This window comes from Alligator sinensis, unplaced genomic scaffold (genome assembly GCF_000455745.1).
Source record: "Alligator sinensis unplaced genomic scaffold, ASM45574v1 scaffold7_1, whole genome shotgun sequence".
NCBI lineage: Eukaryota > Metazoa > Chordata > Crocodylia > Alligatoridae > Alligator > Alligator sinensis.
The window spans coordinates 915,183-941,610 of NW_005841843.1; the positions used below are offsets into that span (position 1 = coordinate 915,183).

The 26,428-nt window shown below is 42.2% G+C and overlaps 1 protein-coding gene across 3 annotated transcripts in view; it reads left to right on the top strand.

Moving 5' to 3' along the window:
* Positions 1-3,882: 3,882 nt before the first annotated feature.
* Positions 3,883-26,428, top strand: part of MAT2B (methionine adenosyltransferase 2B) — an 81,140-nt gene continuing 58,594 nt past the window's right edge. The window contains exons 1-8 of one of the 3 annotated variants that reach the window (XM_025205629.1): positions 3,883-4,057; positions 8,822-9,016; positions 12,189-12,303; positions 12,659-12,811; positions 15,698-15,891; positions 17,492-17,605; positions 20,060-20,256; positions 21,035-21,619. In XM_025205629.1, the coding sequence (XP_025061414.1) occupies positions 3,995-4,057; positions 8,822-9,016; positions 12,189-12,303; positions 12,659-12,811; positions 15,698-15,891; positions 17,492-17,605; positions 20,060-20,230 (1,005 nt within the window). In that variant the 5' untranslated portion in view covers positions 3,883-3,994 and the 3' untranslated portion in view covers positions 20,231-20,256; positions 21,035-21,619. Of the gene's footprint in view, positions 4,058-8,821; positions 9,017-12,188; positions 12,304-12,658; positions 12,812-15,697; positions 15,892-17,491; positions 17,606-20,059; positions 21,620-26,428 lie in introns of those variants that run through there. The other 2 variants (XM_025205631.1, XM_006015702.2) reach the window with 2 other exon arrangements.

The window sequence follows — 26,428 nt, forward strand, 5'->3', positions numbered from 1 at the left end:
CTCTTCCCCCTCTCCATCTCCCTCCAGGCAGGGCTGGGGCTTTCCCACCCTTTTTGCAATCAACTCTTGCAGGCTGGAACTCAGCCAGCCTGAAGACCTCTTTCCAAAAGGGGGAAATCCATGAGTTTCTCTGCTAAAAGGGGAAATCCATGGGTTTCTCTGATAAAAATGGGAAATCTGTGGTTTTCTCCATTTTTTTCTGCGGGGAATGGAAAACCCAGATCTCTGGTGATTAAACAGGTGTATTTGGCAAAACCAAGTGGGATACATATTTGAAATCCACAGAATTCATTGTCCTGACTGGGAGAGCCCTCAACCCCTGTCTGTGCTTGAAAAACAACCATTTAAATCTCGTGTGCAGAGAGATCATTCAGTGTAATCCAAAGATAACAACATTCAAAATCAGACTTCCTATTTCATCCCTGAAGAACAGGCTTCAAAATCACCTATTCCTGAGAGTGATTAAACTTCAGCTGATATTTGCTTCTCATTCTCCTGCACTGGAAACAAATGTATTTAATTTATTACCAGTAAACAGTCCTGAGGCTGGATCTATGAAGCGTTGCTGACTTCTCTCAATTGTAGTAAGTCCCACGATAGTTTAGTGATTTCTTATAACTCCAGATTTTAGAATTTTTTTTTTTTAAGATAGACATCTTTCCAAAAAAAAAATGTTCCTGGCCCTGGTGATTGCAGAAGAAAGCTTTAAAATGGAACTCAAGTCTTCCCTAAATATGTATGTGTATTTAAATTTTGTGGGTTTTGAGAGGTGTTTCTCCTGAATTGTGTGTGGACTGATTCATGATTTTTGGAATATTTGGAGTTGACAAGATTGCTCCCACTACTTAAGCAGAAACAGTGATAGGCTAAAATAGGGCTCTCCAGTTTACATGTGGCCAGGGATTGTACATGGCATCTGTTGTGTACTGCCATACTGCCCAGCCCTTTGGGATTCTCCCTGCACTACACAGGTAGCACTGGTGGTGGCACACAGTCCCCTCTGAAAACCAATCCATGGATCCTCCCCTGCCATAGGAAGGTTGCACAGACCTCTGCATGTGGCCTCTCACCTAGGTCCTCCCATAATGCACAGCAGTGGGAAAGGCAGCTGCAGGAGCCCAAGGGCCACATGCGGCCCACAAGCCACCGACTGAACTGCCCTGTGCTAGGGGGTTATTTTAACTTATCAGGGTAATTTTATTCTCTCTATTTTGTAAAGAAAAATTGTTACTATGTTTTTCTTCTTTGGCTCCCACTATACCCCCCCCCCCCCCCCCCCCGCCTACTGCTAATTAATATCAACCCTAAGTGCAACTGAACAGCATATATAGTTCATTGGAACTGTTGGCAGACAATCTGTGTTTGAAATTTAAGCAGCTCATTGCCATCAGAAACAGATACTTTCTATTAAAAAATGACTTTACCTGATTCATGAAATACTCTTCCCCTGTACTTAATAAGATAAAGATCCTGCAAGGGATAAAGATTATTGTGTAGCTAATGAATATAATTTGCACAGATACTGAGACAGAAAACAGGTTGTCCAGACAACATTAGTTTGGTATTTTCTGATTATTGTGTGTTCTAACCTTAATATATTTAATATTAGTAATTAAAAATAGTTATTTTAGTGAAATTCACTCAGTTTAAATATTTACGCATAGACGTTGAATTAAATTATTTCAGCTATATTTAAAAATACTTTTAACTTGCAATTGGAATACAGTTGCATTCAATGCTAGCTACCTAAGTACAATGCTAGCTAGCCAAAGCAGAAGTATTTTGTGTACCATGATTTTTAGAGAGATTCACTTACAAAGAATCTTAATATTAGAAAATATTTCTTCTGTTAGACATGCATGAAATATTGCCTGAAAATAGCTCCACACTGCTGTGAGGAAACAGCACATTGAAGTATTGTCTAATGCTAAATAATATGGTTAGCATAATGAAAGCTCTAATGAACTTGGGTCTTGCTAAAACTGGGCACCCTGTAACTGCTAATAACAGAGGTTCCCAAAAGTAGGAACAGCATACCTTTATCAAATTTCAGAATTTCTCATAGACCATCATGCCACCTTGTCATCACATGCTTAATGAGCACCACTGTAAAGGCCCATAGTCCCTGGCAGGGTTGCCACTCCAAGATTTTTTTTTTTTTTTTTTACTGACAATCTGCAAACATCTTAGTAACACCATTTTTAACTGATGTATGTTTTATATAATGAAAATATAACCCTGCTACCAGGCCCTGAACAAGGGCCAGGTTCCCTCTACATAGTAAAGTTTTGGTCAGCAAAAAGTTTGCAGATTACCATTAAAAATATATGTTGAGGGGGTGATAACCCTGCTGGACCGCAGCATCAATTTTATGCTGTGCTGCTCCTACCTGGAGTCCCATACTCATCCCAAACCCTGATCCCTCCTGACCACATTCCACACCAGAAGTGGGCAAAGTCTGGCCTGCGGGCCTATGCCAGACTCCATTTCCCAGCAGCTCCTGCTGTGGCTAGTTTCCATGTAGGCCCTAGCAGCAGTGGTGCCACCACAGTGTGGGGCTAGGATTTCCATGGAAACCAGCTGCAGCAGCACTGGCAGGGAGCTGCTCTGGTGACAGCAGGGGCAGAGCTGCAGTCCACTGATGCATGGCCTAGGCAGGGGTGTGCAGGCAGCAGATTGCAGCTGTGCCCCAGCCCTGGACCACACTGTCACCACTGCAAGATCCTAGCTCAGGCCACGGAGCAGCTCCCTGCACAGCCCTGGGTCCTGCCAGCGCTGGTCTCCGTGGAAACCCTGGCCCCACGCTGTCATGGCACTGGTGCTGCTGGGGTCTCCATGGAAACTGGCCAGAGTGACATGGGAAGGGGCTGCTGGGCAATGGAGTCCAGCTGCTGGCCAGCTCTGCCATTTCGCCCACACCCTGCTGGCCCCCAACCCACCCCCAGCCTGAGCCTCCAACCCGCTCCACTCCCACCCTGCCCCGATCCTGGCGCAGACACCAAAAGGACTACTGTGCATCTCCCTGCAGCCCAGCAGCTATAGGGATGCAGCAGGAGCAGGTGGCTGGGGACAGAGGGAGCTATCGAAGTTCCCATTGGCTAGAAATCCCTGAGAAAACGCTGCCTGCACAGGCACCACCAGCACTACTCTGCTGCTTTCAGACTTGACTCCAGCTTCTTTCTGCACAGGGATCTTCAATCAGGCTCCGGCTCGCTCGCTTCTACAGACGCTCTGTTTTACAGGTAGGCAGGTTTTGCCCTTTTTCGTACAGCCGGCCTCCACCTGCCTGTACAGACAGTTGCCCACCCTGGTCTGCACCTCTTTCATGTGTGCATCTGTGTATTGCAAGTGTCCACCTATACATGTGTATGCATACCCATATGCACAGCTACGTGTGTATGTGTGTGTCGCCTTGCCCAGCCCCACCAGGACACACCTGGGCAGGGTGCAGGGAAGCTCAGGCAGCAGCTCCCCCAGGGCCCAATATTTGGAGCCGGGGCGGACGGCGCGGCTCTGCCCGCGGGCTGGTCTCACCGCCCGGGCCAGGGGCGGAGCTGAGGGAGGAGGGGTGGGGTCACGTGATCTCGCAGGGGCGGGGCCGAGACCCGCGATGGGGAGGGGCTGGCTCTGCCCCGCCCAGCCCCGAGCTAGCGCCAGCCAACGACGCCTCAGGGGGAAGCGGTGGGCGGAGACAGATCGGCTCATCAGATCTGGCCAATCAGAAGCCGCCGCTGCCCCTTTAAGCATCTGCATCACCCAGCGCGTGGCGATGTTTTTGAGTCGAGCGGAGCAAGGAGTTGTGCGCATGCGCTTGCGCCAGCGGGGCGGGAGCCAATGAGGTAGTGGAAGGAAACTGCGGGGCCGCACGTCCGCTTATGCGGGGCCGCACGTCCGCTTAGCGTCTGGCGGCGGCGCAGCCAATCAACAGCCGCGCTGAGGGGCGATCGGAAGCGCTCGGCCGCGGTCCGAGCGAAGCGGGTCGAGGCCGGCGGGGATGGTTGGCCGGGAGAAGGAGCTGAAGATCCGCTTCGTGCCGGGGCGCTGCGAGCTGGTGGAGGTGCGCGGCGGGACGGGGACTACTTAGTCTGCGGGGAAGTTTCCCCGCGGGCCCCTGGGCCGGAGCCGGCGCTGGGCAGCGCCCGGGGACGGAGAGCACCCCCCCCCCCCCGGGGGTGGGGCGGGCAGGGCCCCGGGGCCCCCCCCCCCCCGAGGGTGCGGGCGGCAGGGCCCTGGCTGGAGCCCGGCTTCACCCGCGTGTCGCGGCTCTTGTTCCCTCTCAGCTGCGCGGACACTTGACGTCTGGCGGCTCCGCTCGTGTCTGCGGCCGTGTCGGCCCGTGGGCGCTTCACCCAGCGCACCGGGGTTGTCTGAACTCGTGCTCGCTCCCCCGAGGGTGAGGAGCAGCTGAGCAATTTTGCCCCTCCTCCACCCGGCCCTGCTGGGTAGCGGCCCTGGCGAGATCTCTTCCTTGGGTCTGACTTCACTGAGTATTTTGGACCTCGCTGTGTGCTTATCTGCTCCAGTTTCAAGGCTTTGCAAAAGCACAGTGCTCTCCGTGCAGGCCTCTTCCCAGCTTTAAAAGTCCACCTAGGCCTGTGTGACTGTCTTATACTGAAGATGTGGGTGTTTTTTTCCTTGTTGATTCAGCATAAACTGACTTGGTTTGTGTTAGTTTTGCTGCAGGGCTTGCATTATACGTTACAGGGGGACCTGTCTTTAAATTCTGCATAGTACTGGCATGCTGAGTAGATATGTTCTTGGATCTTTCTAAATAAATGTGGTCAAAACTCCCTTCAGTTTGTGTTTAGACACATTCATAGAGTCATAGAAAAGTAGGGGTGGAAGGGACGGAGGTCGCGTAGTTCAACCCCCTGCTCAAAGCAGGGCCATCGCTAGATCATCCCAGCCAAAGCTTTGTCTAGCTGAGTTTTGAAAACCTCCGAAGACGGATGTCACCACCTCTGGGTAATCTGTTCCAGTGTTTTACTACCCTCCTAGTGAGAAAGTTCATCCTAATATCCAACCTAAACTTCCTATTATTTGTTCAGTCTTTCACCAGGATTCATGTCTGACAGCCTTCTCATGATTGGTTCTTCTCTTAAGTTCATCTCTGAATTTCTGGTAACTTGCTGTTTTTGAGTCGAAGAGCTGAATAACACTTTGTATCAATAGTCTTGAATGACTTCCTTGTTCTGAGACATCAAAGTACAATGTAGCACCAGCCTTTTCCCACCCTACTATATGGTAAATGCACATCTAATTGCTGTATGTTATCAGTGCCAAGTCAGATTAATATCGAAACTTTATAGGGTTCAAATGTTCATCTGATTTTAGCTTGGCTCATGCTGTCAAATTCTTTGTTCTTATTTGGTCTAGATAGTTGGATTGAATCTAGGTAAACATTTCTGTTTTAGTTTTAACCTTGAAATGTGCTATCTCTCATCTTTGAAAAAACATGATTCTACTTATTTTGCATTCAAGTGATATCTAAAGAAAGTAGTGTTATGTCTCCTTTTGTTTCTCAGGGTTTTTAGTATCCTTATTTGTTCACTCTTCTAATCGAAGAGAAGCCTCTGATTTAAAGGAGTTTTTTGGTGGTGGGGGGGGGGCGGTTAAGTTTGGGCTTCTAAACATCTTTTTTTTTTTCTTTCTTTTTCTTTTATCCTTAGTGAGCATTGAACTTCTGGCAGAATGAATCCTATCTTCATCTAACAGCCTGAGCAATTTGTATTTTTTTTAAATTAGTTGGTAATGGAACTTCTTAATAACTTCAGGTTCATGTGTTCAAATGCAACTGACTGACTTCTGAATTGTGAAGCACATCTAGAGTTCCTGGCAGTAGTGAAGCTGATTTTCATACCAACTTGGTCTTCGGGTGTCGCAGCATGTAAGCTTTAGAATATGTGCATGCTGTCTTATGTTGCATCATACAGAGAAAAACTCCCTTCCTGTAAGACTTCAGAATGACAGAGATCTGTGAATACCCCCAAAGCTAGAAAAATGCATGGCCAAGTAGGATTTGTTTCTTGAAGAACAGGGGAAGTGGAACACGCAACATTTGCGGAGACCACGCCATAAACATAGCAGCTGTAGTAAGTTTCTAAAGAAATGGAAAAATTGATGAGTTGTATTAATTCTGTTACTCTAGAGAATGCTCTAGAAAGTAGTTATGCTGCTGCTGATGGGCACAAAGCCATGTATAGCAGCAGCTCCAGCAGTTTTAAAAAGCAGTCATTGCATCTGGTTGGCATTCTATGTATGTAGAAAAATAAGGTAACTGTTATTGTGGGAGAGGCCATTATTAGCTTATATTTTTTTTAAACTTTACTGTGATTTTTTGTTTTGAATCAATAGGAAATGGCTATTGCCCTTCCTAGTTACAAAGTTGCTTAGTCATTTGTGTCAGAAAGACCAAGAGAGAATAAATTGCTCTTTCTGTTAAATTTTAATTTTGTTGAGGTTTCACCTTATTTTTATGGTAATGTGTTTTCAATTTCCAAGTCAAATTTAAATTGAAACTCAGTATTTGATTTGTAAATCCAGAGTGCTTCTTTGAACATCATCCAGTTGTCTCACTGAATTTGAGGATACCAAACTATAATTGGACTGGTTGCAAACCGTATTATTTAGGAGGTTGCCTATCACCTAAGTTTCTTGTGAACTTTTTGAAAAGCACTCAACTTGGTTTATTGTAGCAGGCATCTGGTATTTGACGGAGAATCCCCTTCTGGGTACAGAAATGCCTCTACTTAGCCATATGAAACTCTGATTGGAACTTCTGAGAGTGAGCCTGGTAAAAATTGCTGTTTCTATTTATTCACTTCAGTTCTTCACCAAAAAATTGGCAGCTTGATGCATAGTAAGTGACCTCGATATCTGAGGCCAAGTGGAACAGAATGATGCCAAAATAGGACTAATAGTATGGAACAGCTCTATTATGAGGAACCCAGACTGGGCTTCATCCCTAACGACCAAGAATTTAACCCATTTTTGAAACAGGAGAACATAGAGCAAGAGCCTCATATGTCTCTGGGTTGACAGTGGAGGAGACCGATTGATAGGCTGCTGCTTAGATGTCTGCTTCCCACGCTCTGCTGCCCATTTCTTTTAAGATATTTAGATCTTGCTGCCATCAGATATAGTAGTTAGTGGTAGCAGAGTTTAGGATTCATTTAATACTGATGGTGATGCTTGAAGGAAGTTATTAGGGTTGCCTATCAATTTTCTTTTTCATCATTTTTCCTTAAAAAAATAATAGATCCTCAGAAGTTGTCTATCCAAATACTTTAAAGGACATTTCTTGGGTTGTAAAGTTCTATATTCTAACAGTAGGAAATTCCAGAGTTACAATGTCTTGTGCAACCCAAATTCTGCCCACTTTTGTGTATACGTCACAATGGAATCTCTTCACACCACTCCTTCCATTGGACCTCAGTCCTGTTTGGTGTTCAGTTTGGAAACAGAAAACTGAGGCTACAACTTTAATCTTGGGTTCTGTAACCTTAGTGCTTGACATGAGAGAATGGTTTCTATGTCATTAATCGTACATAATTTTACGTAAACTTGTCTGTAGATAATCTTCTCAAGCATTGAAGTAAATTGTGCCCAAACTGAGATTTAGCATTCCATGTAGGCAACTAGAGTCTTATATGGTTGACTAGGCTGAATAACTATTCTTTTTTTTTCTAGTGCGTTTTGCAACTTGTAATGTTGGGCAGATACTTGTTTAAAACAATAACCTTTTAAGTACAAGAACCATGCAGAGTCCTTTCATAGTCACTGGAAGCCTTTATGGATTCTGAGGCAGCCGATGAGCTCATTTTAGGATTTGACCCTAAGCCTTAATCTATACCATGTAGTTGCTGCCGTTACATCTACCACAGCAGAGGCTGGGTATTGATGCAGCTGAGGTGACAGGAGTCTTTCTGTCCCCAAAGTTAGAGAAGAAACTTTGAGCAAAAACTTTGAGCAGAAAGGTCAAATGGAAGAGCTCAGTGTTTTGCCAGCACACTTGAGTTAGGTGCAAGGTGTGGTTTTTTTACACTTCTACCCAATATAGCTCTGCTTGTAGAACTTTGAAATGTAGACAGTATTTTAGTTCACAGTTACTTCAATAGAACACCAAGGGCTGCATCTTCAAAAGGATCCCTCACTCATCCATACCCGTTGAACAGTTGGAGCTACTAATTCTGAATTGTTTATGAATCTCCATCCATAGTGTTTTATTTCTGTTACTTTCTACTCACTTCTGGAAACTTATGCAAGTTTCCTGTTTGAGTTTGGTATTTCCGATCTTTGAATGATGATACAGTAAAAGCTTTTATCTGGCATCCCCGGGGAATGGGGGATGCCAGATAACAAAATATGCCGGTTAATTGAGTGTCCTGAACAGGTGTCGCTGCCCCTCCTGCAGGCCCCACGGGACAGGGAGGCGGGCCCCATGCACCCTGTTATGTCCCCGGGCCGGGGGCTCAGAGAAACCGGAAGTACTGCAGTGGGCACTTTGGGTTTCACTTCACCTTACAAGCTGGCATGCCAGTTAATAGAGCATGCCGGCTTGTAAGGTGCCAGTTAATGGAACTTTTACTGTATATGGAACAGCATTTTAGTTCCGAATATTTTTAAAATGTCCATGTTGCCAAAGTTTGCAGATCTTTATCTGTCACTTGATACATAAACTTTTGAAAATAACCCGGATAGATAGCATAGATGTTTGTAAAGATTAATATAGTAGTACTGATTGTGATTACGTGCAAATATTTCTTTTTTAAAAGATGGATAGAAAGAGGCAAAATTAAATGTTCATTCTTTATTTCCCTAGGAGGATGTTGACATTCCCAATAGGCGTGTTCTGATTACGGGTGCTACTGGACTTCTCGGCAGAGCTGTGTATAAAGAGTTTAATGAAAACAGCTGGCATGCAGTTGGTTGTGGATACAGAAGAGCTCGGCCCAAGTTTGAACAGGTTAATCTTCTGGACTCTGATGCAGTTCATGTCATCATCCAGGATTTTCAGGTGAGTGCGCGTCCCAGAAGAAGCAGTAGATGTAGTGCTGTGTCACCATATGTATCCTTTAGCAATTAAATTAGCTTTCTGGGTGCTTTTGTATGTGGTGTTTGGCTTCCATGATGCACAAAGCCCTTCTCTGACAGAGCTTTGGAAGATAGTGTAGTTTCTTCTCTGCTTCAACTGGTAGGGTACTCTTTGTATGCATATGTGTATGTTCTCATAATAGTTATAGCATACAGTAGTTAACAGCAGGTTTTTTCTAATATATAAGTTTATAAAGAAAATGGATAACAAGTTAATACACATGGAGACAATGAGCATGGCACACTAGTGGTACCAATAGCCAGTTGTTCCCTGCTGATCTTTGGGATTGCAGTGGGGCATAAGGAAGTAGGTAGTCCCTTGGGTACGTAGGACCCAGACTATTTAGGGCCTTGTACATCAAAACTGGTACTTTTGAATTGTTCATGTAAAGGTACTAGGAGTCAGTAGAGACTGGAACATGAGTTAATGTGCTCCTGGTGACCCACCCTCACCCTGTCGCATTCTTCACCAGTTGCAGTTTTCAGGCAATCATTTTGAGGGCAGCCCTATGTAGAGTACTTTGCAAATAGTCTGGCCTTGACTTTACAAAAGCATGGAGGATGCTGGCCAGATCTGAGTCTGAAAGAGGTTCACAGTCTTATCACCAGGTGGAATTGGTAAAAGGCACTCCTAGATGCTGCCAGAACCACCTGAAGGTCCAAATCCTACAGAGGATCCAGTATCGGCCTAAGGCTGCAAACCAGAGTGAGAAGAGAGTGAATGTCATCAATAAGTGTCCCAAAGCCCACCCTAGGCAAGTAGTCTGCTCACCATCATAACCACAGAAGTTGTCTGGATTCAGCTTCAATTGGTTCACTTGTATCTAGTCCTCAACTGCCACCAGGTATTGGAGAGGAACTGAGAATGTAGGGTGCGAGTCAGGTGTCTCGGTATACTGATGGCACCTTGTTCCAAGTCCTTTGCGTGATGTTTCCTGGCAGCCTCATATACAGCAAACAGGAGGGGATAGCTTGCATCAGAATGACTGAATAACCAATAATAGAATAACAAGAATAACTCTCTGTCAAAAAATATATTGTATATAATCCTTATTTCTTTCACTGTAGAAATATTGTTGTTTCAAGACAGTGTTTCTCAACCTAGCCTCCAAAGAATACTGTACTTACTCAAATCTAAGACTAGGGTTGTTCCCCTCCCCCCCTTCCCAATATGTGGAGAGGGGACTGGGTGGGGGAGGAGGAGGAGGAGGCAGGCTTCCCCTGGATTTGAGCATCAGCCCAGGGCAGGTGGTGGCTTAGCTCTGGCTTTAATCTTAGGACCCCTCACCCACTGCCACTGCTTTCTCTGCCACAGCAGTCGGAGGGACAAATTTTAAGACAACCTTCTGTCTCTAGTGGGTTATGGAATAGAGAAGATCCCACACAATTTACTGATTCGTTTTGATGCACTGGCTGGGGGAGTAGTTAGTTGATTGCACGATTTCACAATGATTACACTCTTAATTCATATAACACAATTTTATTTTAAAATTCTTTGCTACGCATATAAAACTGCTTAGCTTTAAGAAATACCACAAACATTAAGAACACAATAATTACATATATCAGAAACAATGCTCCGAATGCACTTCCTTCCCAAACAATGCTATAAGAATTAGTATTACAAAACAACTACAATTACAACTAAAAGTTAAATTTGAATCAATACTATTATTTTTCATAATATACTTACAATCCTAGAATTCTGAGAAGCCAAACACCTAAATATGGTTTCATTCCTCAGTAGTACAATTTAATGGGTTGGCCTCAGTAGTACGGTTCAATGGGCTCGCCTCAGCAATACGATTCAATGGGCTGGCCTCAGCAGTGATAGGACTAAGTCCCCTTCCTTCAGTCCCTTTCGGGCGCTCTGCAGCTTCAGTGTGAACTAAGAGATTCGTGTTCACGGAGAGGGCGGTTCAGGAGATCAGTCTGATCCGGCCTACACTTGCGATTCTTCGTTGTTCTGCAAGTGAGTTTACCTCCAAATTGGGACAGTAGGTTACAGTTTTTATTGAGTGAGTTGCCGTCCTGGGCCCCTCCTACCCAAACCTGTCACTACTCCCAAATTTGGACTCGGATCTTACTTAACAGATTCTTTTGCTTGGTAATCAGTTTCTTTCTTGACCATTCTAATTACTTTGGGGAATTTCCATATCACTGAATTGATTTATTTCCAATCTTGTCAAAAGGCCCTAGGGTTTGATCTCTCGGAATTTGGGATATTTGCTTAAGGGTCATTTTTAGGTTCTCTTTGTTAAAGGTCTCTAAAGATAAAATTCAAGAGTTAAGACTTTGAGCAAAGTCAGGACCTTCCGCACGTAGACCAAAACAATGGCCTAGATAAGGAGATAAATCTTGTCTTCTTCCTGAAACTGGCTAATGGGCAACTATTACAAACATTAAAACTATTTCATTTAATATGACACCTTCCACTAATTAGATTCTGTAAATGGAAACTTATAACTAATTTTATAATTTTTCCAAGTACAGAATCAAATTATTGGAGGGGGGAAGGGGAGAGATATCATGGTCAGTTAGAAGTTGTTTAGGATTCAGGTAAATCTGGTAAATATTTTAAAGCTAACACTAGAATAAGTGACGTAGTGTAGAAAATTATTTTAAAGCTTTCGTGCTTGATCTGCAAAGTAGACCAGTTATACACAAATGATTTGCATTAATAGCTTTTAAAGAATATTATTTAACGTTCTGTTGTTAACACATACTTGTCTACACAAGTAGATGACAGGATGTTGAATCCCATATTCTATATCTTTTTAATGCTGTGATAAGAACAAAATAGCTTGCTGTGAGCAAATTTTATTTGTGGTCATGACGGGAAAAAAAAAAATCAAGGAATATTAAAAGATCTTCTTGTTACAAAATTTAGAAACAACTGAATTCTCTATCACTGTTTTTGGAAAGTAAGCTCTTCAAGATTTCTTAATAAAATATTTTGGTTGTTATAGGTCACTGTCATAACCAAATGAAGATGTAATTTACCCTTTCTGAGATAAAGAACCTTGTTCTTGTGGGTAGGGCAATTGCCATTTTTCAGTTCTGTTCCTCACTAAAAATGAGTCTTTAATTTCCAGCCTCATGTGATAGTGCATTGTGCTGCTGAGAGAAGGCCAGATGTTGTAGAAAGTCAACCAGATGCTGCTTCTCAGATCAATGTGTCTGCTGCAGGGAACTTGGCGAAAGAAGCAGGTAAAGAGACACTGATATGGATTCATTTTTTTTTTCCCCTCAGAATTCTGCATTATTTTATACAGTGACACAAGTCTAAATAACACTTAACGTTCAAGCTCCATTTCTGCTTTTACATGCTTGCAATCCAGCCCAGAAACTTTGTGCGTACATTAGTGAAGTGATAAAATGAGGGACCGAATGAGGAATTTGAATCAACATAAGTGTCTTTCTATTTATGGTTGACTTCCCAAAATAATACAGTATTAAATATTTTAAAGTACAGAAAAATATTGGTAGTACAAGTAGCAATTTTCACCCATTAACTGAAACTGTAGAACTAATTTCTTTCTATCTTCTCTCATTCCCATCCCAGTTGGAGTTGGAGCCTTTCTGATCTATATTAGCACAGACTATGTGTTTGATGGAACAAATCCACCTTATAAAGAGAATGATGTTCCAAATCCCCTGAATCTATATGGTAAAACTAAATTAGAGGGAGAAAAGGCAGTCCTAGAAAATAATGAAGGTAAGAATATAATTTTAGAGGTGTTTTCTCTCATTATATTACATATGAGCTAATTGATCATACAAGAGGAATACAGTTGCAGAAACATAAAATCTAGGTTTGAGGAAAATTTAAGAATGTCTAATGTATCTTTCTGCCCACGCAGAACCATTCCATTTTTCCCTGCAGATTGAATGTAGTATGTTGTGAATGAGTATATTAACTTCCCATGCTGCTCTTCTATACTGACAGAGATTTTTTTTTTAACCAGGGTTGTTCATTTTTTAAACGTTCCCCAAGTAAGAAAGATGGTGCCCAGCTGGTAACTGCACAGAAGTAGTGAAAATACCTTTTTACACTAAGTGTAGCATTTTGTTTTGCTAGTCAGGAAATTGATGCTCTATTTGGATTTGTTATTTAAGTAGCTTAATGCACAGTTATTTGATTCTTAACTTTTACATGCATTATTTTGAGTTATAGAAAATGGTGGATGATGGTATGTGGTTTAAACTTTTTACTAGTTTTTATATTCAAGTCCTTTTTGGATTGAAACGAAGTCAGTTAATTTGTTGTATATTTTCAGTTAAATATATACTTTAGGTAAAGTCATTAATAAACATATGGTTGCATTTAAACCAATCTGTTTAAAAAAGGAGGTATGTGCAATGAGGAAATTGACTTTTTTTCCCCCTTTTAGCATCTTGCTTGATGTTTTAGAACTGGTAGATCTTATAATCAATTTTTTTTTTGCTTGTAAAAAGAAAATAAGCTTTCCTGCTTTTTGAGGAAAGCTGAATAAAGAAAATAGCTTTGCCACCCACAAGAAGCTATTACTATCAGAAGATGGTTCGGCAGGTCAGCAAATTATTCTACCAGTTCAGTGCCTTGATTTTCTTTTAAACTTGGGTAGTACACATACTCACCTTTTTAATAATCTATTCAAATATTATATTAGGTTTTAACATCAGTTTCTCAACTTTATTTTTTTAAGCAATGTAAACGGTTTTATTTCTTCTTTCATTTAAATGAATGTTTATTTCAACATTTGTTTTTTACCCATCTTATTCATAACGTTGCCCAATTCAGAGTGCTCTCAGAATTTCATTAAGATGCTGTTTGCTCCCTTTTCTAGACTGGTAATGAAGATAAGACCAAACCAAACTCGGGTACATGTGGTATATTGCAAGACCCCTTCTTCAACTAAACTTGGCTTTGGTTTTGTAACTTTTTGGTTATGGTCTTTCAGTCAATGATCACCAGCCTTTAATGTCATTAAAATTGACACTGCATTCAAGAATGGTATTTTAAAACATGCAACAATCAATCACTAAATACATTTCAAGTATGTAGATCACCCTTTCAGTCACTAACTTAGTGATCCTATAATAAAAGACATCAATCAAGCTTCCCTGAAAAAATCTTCTTTAAGCAATAACATCGCTTATTGCAAATGGTGCTATTAACTACTAGCTTGCTGGCAATGTTTACATACCTTTTCACTTTCATTTAGGAGGGATACTAGACCTACCAAGATGTGTTGGGGTTTTTTTTTCCTTGTTGTATTTATTTATTTAATTATTGTTAAATGTATAATCTTCAGTCTTCCTGTCCTGCCACAGCCTTTGAAAGCTTTTAGAAATAAAAAACTGACCCATTCAAAGCAAGTGGTAACTGTCTCAGTACCAAAAGAAACCTAGCTTGGTTCTGGTCTTTGTTTCTTTCACCTCCTGGCCCTTCCCATTTCCCCCAAGAAAACTACTCATGATTTCAAATTTTCCTCGGCTTTAAACTGTGGAAGAGTAGCCTCTCGAATTAAGTTAACTCAGTGTATTTACTAAAATATTTGCTTCCTTCCGTAGTAGTATTTTTTTTTTCTTCCTCTTTCATGGTTCCCTGTGAAAAACAGTTGTTATTCTATTTAGTGCCCATCAAATTTCAGTAAGAAAGTGACTCCCTATTCTCTTTTTCAGTTAAAGCCCCAAAACCTGAAACTCTTTGGATAGTCCTATATAAATAAATATCAGACCTCCTTTTTACCGGGCTTTCGGCTTGCTTTCTGATTTGAGGTATTAGTATACCTATCTCCTATACGCTTGGTTATAACAGCCTTCTACTTAGCTTTGCTGGATGATTTTTAATTCTTTAGGTGTACTTACTGGAAAGTAATGTCTTTTAAAAATATATGAAATAAGTGCACAAAATGTAGAAATTAAGTTAGAAATAACTTGTCAGGGTTGTTTCTCTCTTTTTTGGGCAAGTAAGCAGCACATCCTGAATGCTACTCCTGTATAAGGGCTCCTTGCAGTTTTGATGTTGTTTGTTTGAGGAATTGCTTCGAATGTGTGCTTATACTTGTTACCGGTATCTTCAATCAGTATTTTTGTGGTTCCAAATAGAAGCTAGTCTAAGAATCTTTTTTTTTTCCCCTCAGTCTTATCCTGAGGAAGTTGAGATGTTCTCTGGAAGGTCTGCCTATTTTATTTTATTTATTTATTTGTAAGCAATTTTAGCTCTTGGTTCATCTTATCAAATTAATATTCTCTGTTTATAAATGTCCTGGATAAATATTTCAACAATATAAATAACAATGAATGTAAATTTGGTATAACCTTAACCAGTGCTAATTTACTGAATACAAAATTCTCACTTTTACATGAATTCTTAATATTTCAAAATTGATCAGCTGACACGGTAACAAACTTGCAAAGATGCATGGTTAATACAATCACTTTCTTTTGAGTTTTATATTGATATGATATTTACCATACTCTTTAAAACACTTGTTAATTTTTCTTGGATAATTCTTCTAAATTTTCTTCAGGTTGCTTTCAAGACATTGGTTACTTGAGTGTTTTTAAATTGTTTTTTACATTTCCTTAAGATTTTTTTTTTTCTTTCCCCCTTTAGGTGCTGCGGTGCTTAGAATTCCTATTTTATACGGAGAGGTAGAGAGGCTGGATGAGAGTGCCGTGACTATTATATTTGATAAAGTGCAGTATAGTAATAAATCGGCCAATATGGACCATTGGCAACAGAGATTTCCCACTAACGTCAAGGATGTAGCCAGTGTTTGCCGACAGCTAGCAGAGAAGAGAATGCTGGTGAGAGTTTCAGAAAACGAGCCTCCTTTAAGCTAGTAACAAGGCTGACTAATTTTGTTGGGGGAGGGTTGTTTTTGTTTGTCTGGATTTTTTAATAGCTTCTACCATAATGGGAAGTTAAGTGCTGAAACCAAATCCAAAGTTTCGGTTCTAGATTGTACCCAGGCAATCAAAGTGCATAGTGTAGAAGCAGTATCCAGAGGCTCACTGCGGTGAGGTTAGCAGGGGGTGGAGAGATGTCATGTACCTTTTTTGTCACTTAAGTATGTTCAGCAGCCATTTAAACACCAATTTAATCTTACTTTTTTGCCACTAAAATAACTAAGGTGATAATCACAGTTGTTTTCAGTGCTGCTGCAGTGGCTGCTGTTCTGCCCTCCCCACTGCCAGAGCCAAAGCTGCTGCTGCAAGGGATGGGGAAGTTGATGGCCCTTCCCCCTCACTGGCTGTTCATGACCTACCATGCTTGTTGTGACTCTTAAAGAGAGGACTTAAGGGGCAGGATACATATTTCTTAGAAATTCAAATGACTGCACATCTTTCAGTTTGAAGGGAGAAAATGCAAGTAACTTCATCATACAGTAAGCATCTCTTATTAGACAGATTATTAAAATATATATATAGATAATTCAAAACACGTGGATTAGACTTTGTGATAAATGTGTAATTCTTTAAGATGCCTGTGATGCTGAGCACAGTGTAGAAATGTAGAAGCAACAGTAAGATTGAGAGGTAGAGCTTTGTAACAAACCAAACACTTCAGTCTTGCCTAAAATAGGTACTCCCTCTGTTCCAAGCTTTCATGCACAAAACTAATAGTACTGAACCTCCCCAGATGCACAAGCACCTGCCAGCTCATGTATTGGCATGAGCAGAAGATATTGGGTGAGTAATTTGGCACTGATCACGCCCCACATTTATCCATCTGAGAAGCCCATATAGCAAACAAGATGTCTGGGGAACTGTATCCTAGTAGGATTCCAAATATATTGGCCCTGGAATGCATTATAGGGCTTAAAATTGTCCCCAGAAATGTGTATTTGAAGATAAGAAATTTTGCTCTGTTGATCCTAGTCTTTAAGGGGTTAGTTGGTCAGTCAACATGCAGGCACAACCTTTGTGCAGAATGTAGGAATCTTCTCAAGTCTTGCATGCCTGCTTGGTTAGTTTCTTCATAAGAAACTTTTTTTTCAAACCTGGCAGAAGTGTAGTTTCTCTGAGGTGTCCTTTTGTAGGCCTATGCACCTGCTTTTAACATTCAACTATTTCTAATTATCTCAGTCCCCTCGGTAGGAAATACTCAGCATCTCGAAAGTCGGGTCCAAATGTGTAGTGTTGGGACTTAGCCTATCCTACTGACAGATTTAGAAGGACCACATCAGTTCCCAGGATGTTGGTTTTTGTTCAGTCCCTAGGTGGGTCCTGGCTCTGTAATAGTCACTCCAGAACTATATCAGTAAGTTATTATAACTTGTTTTTCAGTTTAGCATCATTGGAAATGTCAACCTATATACTTTTTGTCTCTATTCCTGAATTTTCTTTTGAAAAAGTTACTTCCGTAAGTGTGCCTCATTCCTCGTGATTTGTTTTTATTTCCTAGGATCCTTCAGTAAAAGGAACATTCCACTGGTCTGGTAATGAACAGATGACCAAGTATGAAATGGCATGTGCTATTGCAGATGCTTTCAATCTTCCTAGCAGTCACTTGAGACCAGTAAGTTCTGTTGTTCAGTCTGTATGGAGGTATAGAAAGTTCTGAATTACTGAAAATTGTTTGTACACTGAATATTCAAGTTAGCTGTCCTAGTTCCACAAAAGCAAGAGTTCCCCAAATTCTCAAGTTATCACTGCCCTTCTAAGGATGTCTGATATATTCTGTCCCATGGAAGTGCTGTCTGCATTCTGACTTCTTACCAAACATGTTTTGTAAAGATAGGGCTGAAGTTGCCTATAAGTACAGTACCTCCAACTGTGCAAGTCTCTGACTGTTAAGAGGCAGCTGCCTATAGCCGAGTCTTCTGGAATTTTAAACAGTAGATAGCTAGCCAACTTCTAATTCAGTTTATAGACTTGATTTGGCATACCTTAGTTTTACGGATTACATGAAATGCTTAGGAGCAGGTCCACTTTGTAATTAATAAACCTCTAACTCATTTTTGCTTGTTGTTTTTCTTTAAAGGTAGCCTACATCTTGAAAACTTTGAAGATATCTTATCTTTGTATTGTCTGCATATTTAAGTTACTGTTTTTGCTTTTCAAAAGGTCTGTTTTTAGAGCTTCAATGTTGAGAATTATCCAGGGGTTTGACGTAGTGGATTTAATTTAAGTGTGCTTCTTTAAACACAAACTTAAACGAAACAATCTTGTTCCTCAAAGTTCTAAGGAAAAGTTGGGAAGTATCATGCCTAGACTTGTCTACAAATGTACTGATACATAATTTAATAATTCGGCATGTAAGTTCTGAGGTTGTATTGGAAGTGCTAGACTAAGTTAAGTACAAATCCACTTCCCAAGTTCAGGGATTTGGTGTTAATAAAACTAAGGTTGAACTGTTAAACATACAATACTAGGTTGGTCTGAGAGTTTTTTTTTTTTTTTGTTTTTTTTTCCAAATTGCTTCCCCTCAAGAACTGTAATGGCTAGAGCAGGTTCTGCCACCTTTAATAAAAAAAAAAAAAAAAAAAAAAAAGAGTATTTTTCACTTCTAAATAGATACTCTTTGTCGTATGTCCACAACTCCTGATTTCCTGATCACTGTTTAGAAGAAAATATAGAGTAGTAGAGGGTTTGATTTTTAAATCAGCAGTAAATAATTATTAATTTAGTGTAGGAGTGTAAAACTCATCTGGCCCTTTGAGCTGGATGAAGGGCACAGGGCAGCCTGGGCTCAACAGCCCAGTCCCACACACTGGAGCCAGGTCTGGCATGTATACCCTCATGTAGTTTACAGTACACCCCAGACCAGCCTTGCATGCAGTGCGCTCTGGCCCCAGTTCAGGACTCATGCAAGGAGCTAGAATGAGGTGCACACTGCATGATGTGCTTACACTGGACTGGCTCCATGTATTGGCTGTGGTTCATGGGGCTGGCTCTATGCTGGTCCCCATGCCATGTGCAGTGCATGTAGTTGGTTGAGCCCAGTGCCACACATAACAGGTGCAAGCCTTGTGGGCCCAATCCAGATCAGCACCAAAGCTGGTGCCCCAGGCCAGACTGACATGGACACCATGCGTGCAGTGCACATCTGGAACTTAGCCCCTTATGCTGTGTGCAGTGCTTACAGTGCTGGGTCCAACCCCCCCCCCCCCCCCCCGTTCGCCCCCCCCCCCCCCCCCCCCCCGTGTAGCACATGCCAGACTGGCTATACATACTGCATACAACACATGGGGTTGGGGCTGGTGCCAGGGCCTATATGTGCCACATGCAATCTGTGGTAGGTCCAAGACCCGTGTTACAAATTGTACAGCTCTAAGGGCTGAATTTGGCCTGTGGACCATATCTTTGACACCTTAGATTTAATAGATCATTAAGTACTTGCGCATATGTATCTATCTAGGTGAGTGACAGGCGGAGGCCTTTCCCCCTCAGTTCAAAAAGAGCCATATAAGGTGTATGATAATAAAAGGCCATTCATACAGCCCCATTCCTTGAAGTTTCACAAAATGTAAACATTCTGTTTCCTCTGCACTCATTCTTATAGTATTACACAAGGGGGAAAATGGACTTTAAATTCAGCTGAAGTTGGAGAAACGGGCTGCTTGCAGACATGGGGGGGGAGGAACCAAAAAAACCCACGTTTTGCATTAAATTTGGTGTGCTCCTGCACTGAGCCCAGCACATGCCCAGAAGCAGCAGCAGCACATTACTTGGACACAACTCTGCAGCATCTATATAGATTGGGTGCTTTAGTGGTGTTTTGTTGGCACTTTTATGTAATAGCTGATTGACTCAGCTTTAGATAAAAGTGCCAAAAAAACCTGCTGAAGCACCCAATCTGTACTTTAAGCCAACTCTACAGCGTTTGTAATGCACTGCTTTTTCTGGTAAAATTACCTTTTGCCCCAAGTCTGGAAGCAGCCATGAAATCTGAGGGTATGCCTTTGTTCATTGTTACATAAAGGCCACTGTTTGTATTTTGTAACTGTATCTTGTTTTCCTTTGTTTAAAGATTACTGATAGCCCTGTAGTGGGAGCTCTTCGTCCAAGAAATGCTCGGCTCGACTGTTCCAGGCTAGAGATGCTGGGCATAGGTCAAAGGACGCCATTTCGAGTTGGGATCAAAGAATCACTTTGGCCTTTTCTGGTTGACAAGAGATGGAGACAGACAGTCTTCCATTAGTTTGTACCTTTTTTAGTACAAGTCTGGTATGTGGCACTTTTTTAAAAAGGAAAATTTAAAGAATAGTTTTGTATGAGTGTTCTTAAAAATTGTGACATTTATGAGATTTCATTTAATCAGGTAAAAAAAAAAATATGGTCTTGCACTAGTGGAATTGTTAGCCTATAATAGCTCTGGCAAAAGATGAACCTTGTTTTAAAGAAATTAGTCTTTTCCTCTCTGTCGTGCTAGTCTAACCTAATATCTGATGCTAAACATGGTCATCAGTAACATTTGGAACCAAGAATAAAACAGATCAGTTGTAAGTTTCCTTTTTGCTGAAATACACTGACCCTAGGGTTCACACCATTGGGGGGGCGGGGTGTACGTACGTACAGCATCCCCATTGAAGGCTATAGTCAGCATCTTTATTGTCAAAAAAGACTCAGTATTTTAATTTTAAAATTGTTATTCTAATGTGAGTTAAAATGAAGTGAGAATCATTCAAGTTTTAATGTTTGCTTTGCTTCAGCTTTGATCAAAATGTTTAAAAAAAGTGAAACTTTATTTTTGCAGTTACTTAGTGCAATTTTTATGCTTGAGATTTATATTTTCACAATGTTTCAGGCTTTGGGACTCCTGCCGCTACATATATTTGTACAAAACATTGTCTGCATTTGTCATTTTAAAGATAATCTGTGAAGGGGAGGGGATTGAGTTGTGCCCTCCTTTGCTTTCTATTGTGTAAAGGCTCAAAGTGTGTTCATTTTTCCTGCTTCATTCTCTTACTGTGTTTGTAATGTTGAAATTTAAAATCCTGTCTAGGCTGGAAGACTTATAGGAGAATTGTTGAAAGGAGGTCATTATAAGTCAAAGTGAAATAGCAAATGAGAGGGGAAGGTATTTCAAGAAGTTTGTCTACAGCTCTGTGGCTTGACTTGTTTAAACACCCGATACAAGTACATCACACTGGTGTAATAACTACATTAAAAAGGTTTGCATAAGTCCTGAAAAGTAAACAAGTCCAGACTTTGTATGACTTCAGCATCCAGAAAACAAGTTGGAGAGGGAACTTCCATACCTAAAGATTTGAAACTGTTGGAGCTCTTGGGGGGAAAAATATTTGGAAATCAGCTGCAGCTTCTTCAGAGAGAGCCTGGAAAACTACTTTAGATAGTTTTGACAATTCTGAGGTAAAATCAAGTAGAAAAACTGGAATACATTCAGCCTTTAGGAATCAGAAAAATGAGCTGAAGTCGACTATTTTAACGGTCAGCTTTAAATTGTATCCCTTTAATTCAAAGTGGTGTGTCATAAGAATTTGTCATAACCTTGTTTGGTATCTGAAATCCTGATTTATGCACACAGTAAATTATCTCCAAAGTATAATAAATATAAAGCTGGAACTGGCATCAGTGTTGATCTTTTTTTATAATTTGCCTCTAGTACTTTTGTGATTGCACAAAACAGTACAATTTGGTTGCAGTTCTTAAAATGCTCATGTGTTTTGGGAACAACAGTTGTGAAACGAGTTGTACTGCAAGTACATTTTAGCTGTTCACTTATGGATTAGATCAGTATTACTTAGTTGGTGAGTCATAGCCCCCAGAGTCATCAGAAAAAATAAGCAAATGGAAGCTGTCTAAACTAAAGAAAACATCTTGTCCTGCTTTGCATATCTCTAACCTTGAAGGTCAAGCTTTCCATCAACCTCTGCATGTGCACACACTCGCCACACCTGTCATAGATGTACATTTTTCTTTTGGTTGGGGTGGGAAATTTTTGTTACAAATGCCCTCATTAACAGATGGTTTGTGAGACCTGAGTTCAACCATAGGCTTCTCGTTCAATCCTATATACTATTTTGACATAACACTTGAAGAAGAAAATATTTTATGATAAAAAAAACTTGATACATTGAGTTAAAATAATATTGTTTGTACTCAACCCAGGAAGTCATTAGGAGTATTTAGGAGATGGTATGCTCTTATTGGTATTCATGGTTCTGACACTGGCTTGTGGTGTAACCTTCACACAGTTACCAGGAGCTAGATCCACAAAGGACTTGGACACTGCACCATTTAAAATTGCAGTGGTCACCTTTTTTTAGGCACCTCACTGGCAGGTGCCAATCCACAGTTCTGAGTTAGCTGTTTTGACTCCCTAGACAACACAGATGGAGTTAGGCACTTACGAATACTATTAGCGGGAGCCTAACACTCTCATGAGGACTTGCCTTCCAGGCTCTGTTCCACTGAGCATGTATAAGTCAAAGATGTCATTGGAGAGCTGGGTTCCACTTCCTGCTTCCTGTGTTTACCCACCACTCAATCTCTATGGTAGGCTTGCAGTCTTTGACTCAATGCGTGTCTGATTATTCTGGGCCAAATAGAACAGCTTCAGTGGGAAAGAATAAAAACACCCAATCCCAGAAAAACCTACTTCTCTGTAACCTAGTGGTCTGTGTTAAAGTTCAGAAAAACTGAATTGGAGTTGTCTCCATTCTACACACAGGCTCTGAACAGCGAGGTGTAAGATGTTCTCCCTTCTGTTCCCCTTCTCTCTTCCAACTTGCACCTAATTTAGTGTGGGTCAGCAGTATGACCAGGGATCCAGGTTTTCAGTTTCCCACGGAAAAACAGAAAACTATGGATTACCCCCTTTTTTGCAGAGAGCTCTGCAGACTGGCAGAATGAGTTCTAGCCTACAAGAGCTGTTTGCAAAAGGGGCGGGAAACCCCGAACCCTGCCCAGAGGGGAAAGGAGAGGGGGAAGGGTGGGGCCCGACACTGGCACTTACCAGAGGCTGCTTCAGGATCACTCTTCTTGCTGGAGGTAAGTGGAGCTTGGGGGTTGTGGGGCAGAGCTGGGGGGGGAAGCTGGCCAGGAGCTGAGGGAGCGGGGAGGTTTGCAGCCAGCTGGGCACTGGCTGAGAACGGGTAGGCTGCAAAACCCTCCCAGCAGGAGTGCCTGGCTGGCTTCAAACCTCCCCGCTTCCTCAGCCCCCAGGTTCCTCAGCCCCCAGCTTGGGCACTCTCTGGCTGGGAGTGGGGGGTTTGCAGCTGGCCAGGCACTGCAGCTGGGAGTGGGGACACTGCAGACCCTCCCTCCCCCAGCTGGAGTGCTCAGCTAGCTGCAAACCCTGGGTCGCAAATGCTGTGCTCCCCACCGTGCTGCCCTTCAGGCCCTCCAGAGCACAGCGTGTGTGACTGGCACAGCAGGGCCATGCACAAAAGCTGCCTGCCACTGAAGGCTCTGCACTGCCCTGGCCCCATTTCCTCTGCATGCATGGGGGCAGTGCACACCCACCCTGCCCACACCCCCACACATCTGGGGGGCACAGGTCCCCCGTGCTCCCTGGGACTGTATGTTGCCACTGGGAGCCAGCCCCACTTGAGCCTGCAGCAGACTGTCAGCAGCGGCGGGGAGCCAGCTCATGCTCCTGCTGCAGCAACCAGGGCTGTGGACCTGGGTCCCTGACCCTGTAGCCCTGGCAGCTGGGGGCCCCCTCCAGCAGGGCTGGGGGGCACAGGATGTGGGAAGGGACCACAAGCAGGGCTGTGGGGTGGGAGTGAGAGACATCAACAGGACTAGGGGGTGGCATTTAAAAATCCCCAAATCTGTGGTTACAATGATCAGAGACTTTGTGATTTTTGTTTTGTTTCTTTATCACCGAAAACCAGGATCCCTGGTTATGACTGGTAGCAGGATGCCCACCAGAGTGACCTAACAGGCCATGTAGGCAGGGGAACCTTGATGGAACTTGGGCATGAATTGGGTGCTAAGGTGCTTACCATGTTTAAGACTGAGGCACCTGCTAGGCACGTGCAGTAAAAAGTTGTTTGGGTGCTTGGGTAGTTTTTCGGAACTTAGGTGCCTCTGAGTAGGCTGTAGTCAGGCAGGGATTTTGAGAATCTAAGTCCCTCTTCCAGGATCTAGTTTTTAACCTCTGTCTCGGTTTCCCTACTTATGTTAAGTCACCTTGCAATCTGACTGAAAGCTGCTGTGTAGCCAAGCTATGTAAGAAGGTGTGTGTGTAAGAATTTAACTCTGATAGACCCAGATTTGTTTACATTAAAATAAAAAAAATACAATTCCAAAATATCCTCACTTTCCCAATATAGTTAAAGACAGTATCCAGCCTTTGCTTCATACATGGCCCTTTTATCCTCATTGTAACATTTGAGGTACCTGCAACTATTTTGCCACATGATCACTCATGTGTTTTCTCTTGTGATATGTAAATAGTCATACATTCATGTAAAGCAGGGGTAGACGATTTATTTTGGCTGGAGGGATGCTTAACAAGTTTTGTTGAGGGCTGCAAGGGTAGCCCTGCCCCTTGACAGGTGCCCTGTTCCCTGCTCACCACCTTGGGACCATAAATCCCACCCCTAACCCCTCACCTTTGCCACCAGAAGTCCTTCCCCTTGCCCTCAGTAGTACTCCTTTTGGGAAGGGTGTTTGCCATCTTGGAACAGGAAAAAAAACAAACAAGTTATATACTAAATATGAAACATTGATAATATAATTTTATTTTTAAAAATATTTTTGTCCTGATTTGTGTGTTTTGTGTGGTGTATGTAGAGGTGATTGTACAATAGCTCAAAATGAAGTCTTACTCTTGTGTATTTGGGGGGTGCTATGGGGTTTTGGGGGGGTTCTAGGAGGGTGTGGTTGGGTATGGAGTTTGGGGAGTCTGGGAGGGTGTGGGTGGCTGGGTTTGGGAGGGACTGGGGGTGTGGGTGGGTGTGTATAGAGTTTGTGGGGGGCGTATGGCTGTGTTTGGTTGTGGGGTATGTGTGAATGTGGGTTGGAATGGGAGGGTTGTGTTGTGGGCTGAATGTGGCCCGTGGGCCATATTTTGCCCACCCTATATAAAGGTTCAAACTATGCTTTTATTCCTCAATGGGATGCATCAAGTCGCAGCGCTGGAGTCTATGGCAAACCTTCATTTGCAATTGTCGGAAGCACTGTGAATGGTATAAGGGGTCGGAGTAGCATTATGGTATGTAGATAAGGAGCAGTAAGGTAGAAGGTAAATGGTAAAGTGTGAAACCAGCATGAGATGAGTGTGACAGCTTTTCTCTGTACACCTGAGGATTTGGATGGAAAATCTCTAGTAAAAATCACCTGTGCCTAATGAGTAGGACTCTTCTTCCCCCAATCTGGACTTTCTGCTAATTATTTGTAAAAGAGTACTTTTATAACTAAAAAATCATATGTCAGAAATTTTGCTCAAACTTTTTTCTATGAAAAAAGCAGCAAGTCAACTCCAGAAAGTAAGTTTCAAAGAAAAAAGGAACAATTGAAAGTGAATTAGAGCAGGAGTGCTTATTCCACTGTTGTTGTAGTACAATAGAACTCGAGTGCTTCAATCACAAAATTGGCCTTACTTGCTTGGTGCACCTAAAATGAGTCAGGCAGGGTGCTGTGGTACCCCAGGTGCCTTGAAATCCTTTCAAGAATGTCATGTATTTCCCTGCACAGTTAGCACTGTTAAGTATGCAAACGTAACTCACAAGATAAACACAGATTTCAGATAGGAAACCATAGTGTTAAAAACATTCTGATTTGCCTGCGTTCTTTGCAGCTGAACAGTTGCTCTATATTACTTTTCCATGGTCAAAAAACAAACTAGTGAAACTAAGAGCTAGCATTATTCATAGTGTGCCTTGAGCCTAGAAAGGTTTAGGTCCAGGACCCTCACCTGTGGTAGGGGAGAAAATGCTTGTGAAATAATGTATGTGGTACTTGCCAAGTTATGTTTGCTCCCTTTAGCCTAGTGATTATCAACCAAGCTCCTGAGATCCCTTCAGAGGTGCTGCAAGATATGTTGTCACAATGGCTAGATAAAAGTACCCTAAGTTGCTGTGGCATGTGTGCTAGGCCTGTGCGAATAGGGAATTATTTGATTCTGCTGATTCGGAGGACAGTGATTCAATTTGGAGATTTGGATCACTGTCCTGAATGAATACGGCCAAATTGGCTTCAGAAGATTCAACGCTGCTTTGGAAAGATTCGGTAATTCGAATCAACTGGGGAGTGGCAGGCACAGCCGGATGGCTACAGGTTGTCCAGCAGCTCCTCCAGCTGTGCCTGCCTCTCCCTGGGTGGGGAGGGGCTGTGGTAGGAGTCCCAATGGCTGCCCTGCCAGGCCCCATGCCCCGCCCGACCCCAGCCTAACAGTAAAAAAAATAAATAAAATAAAATGAAAAAA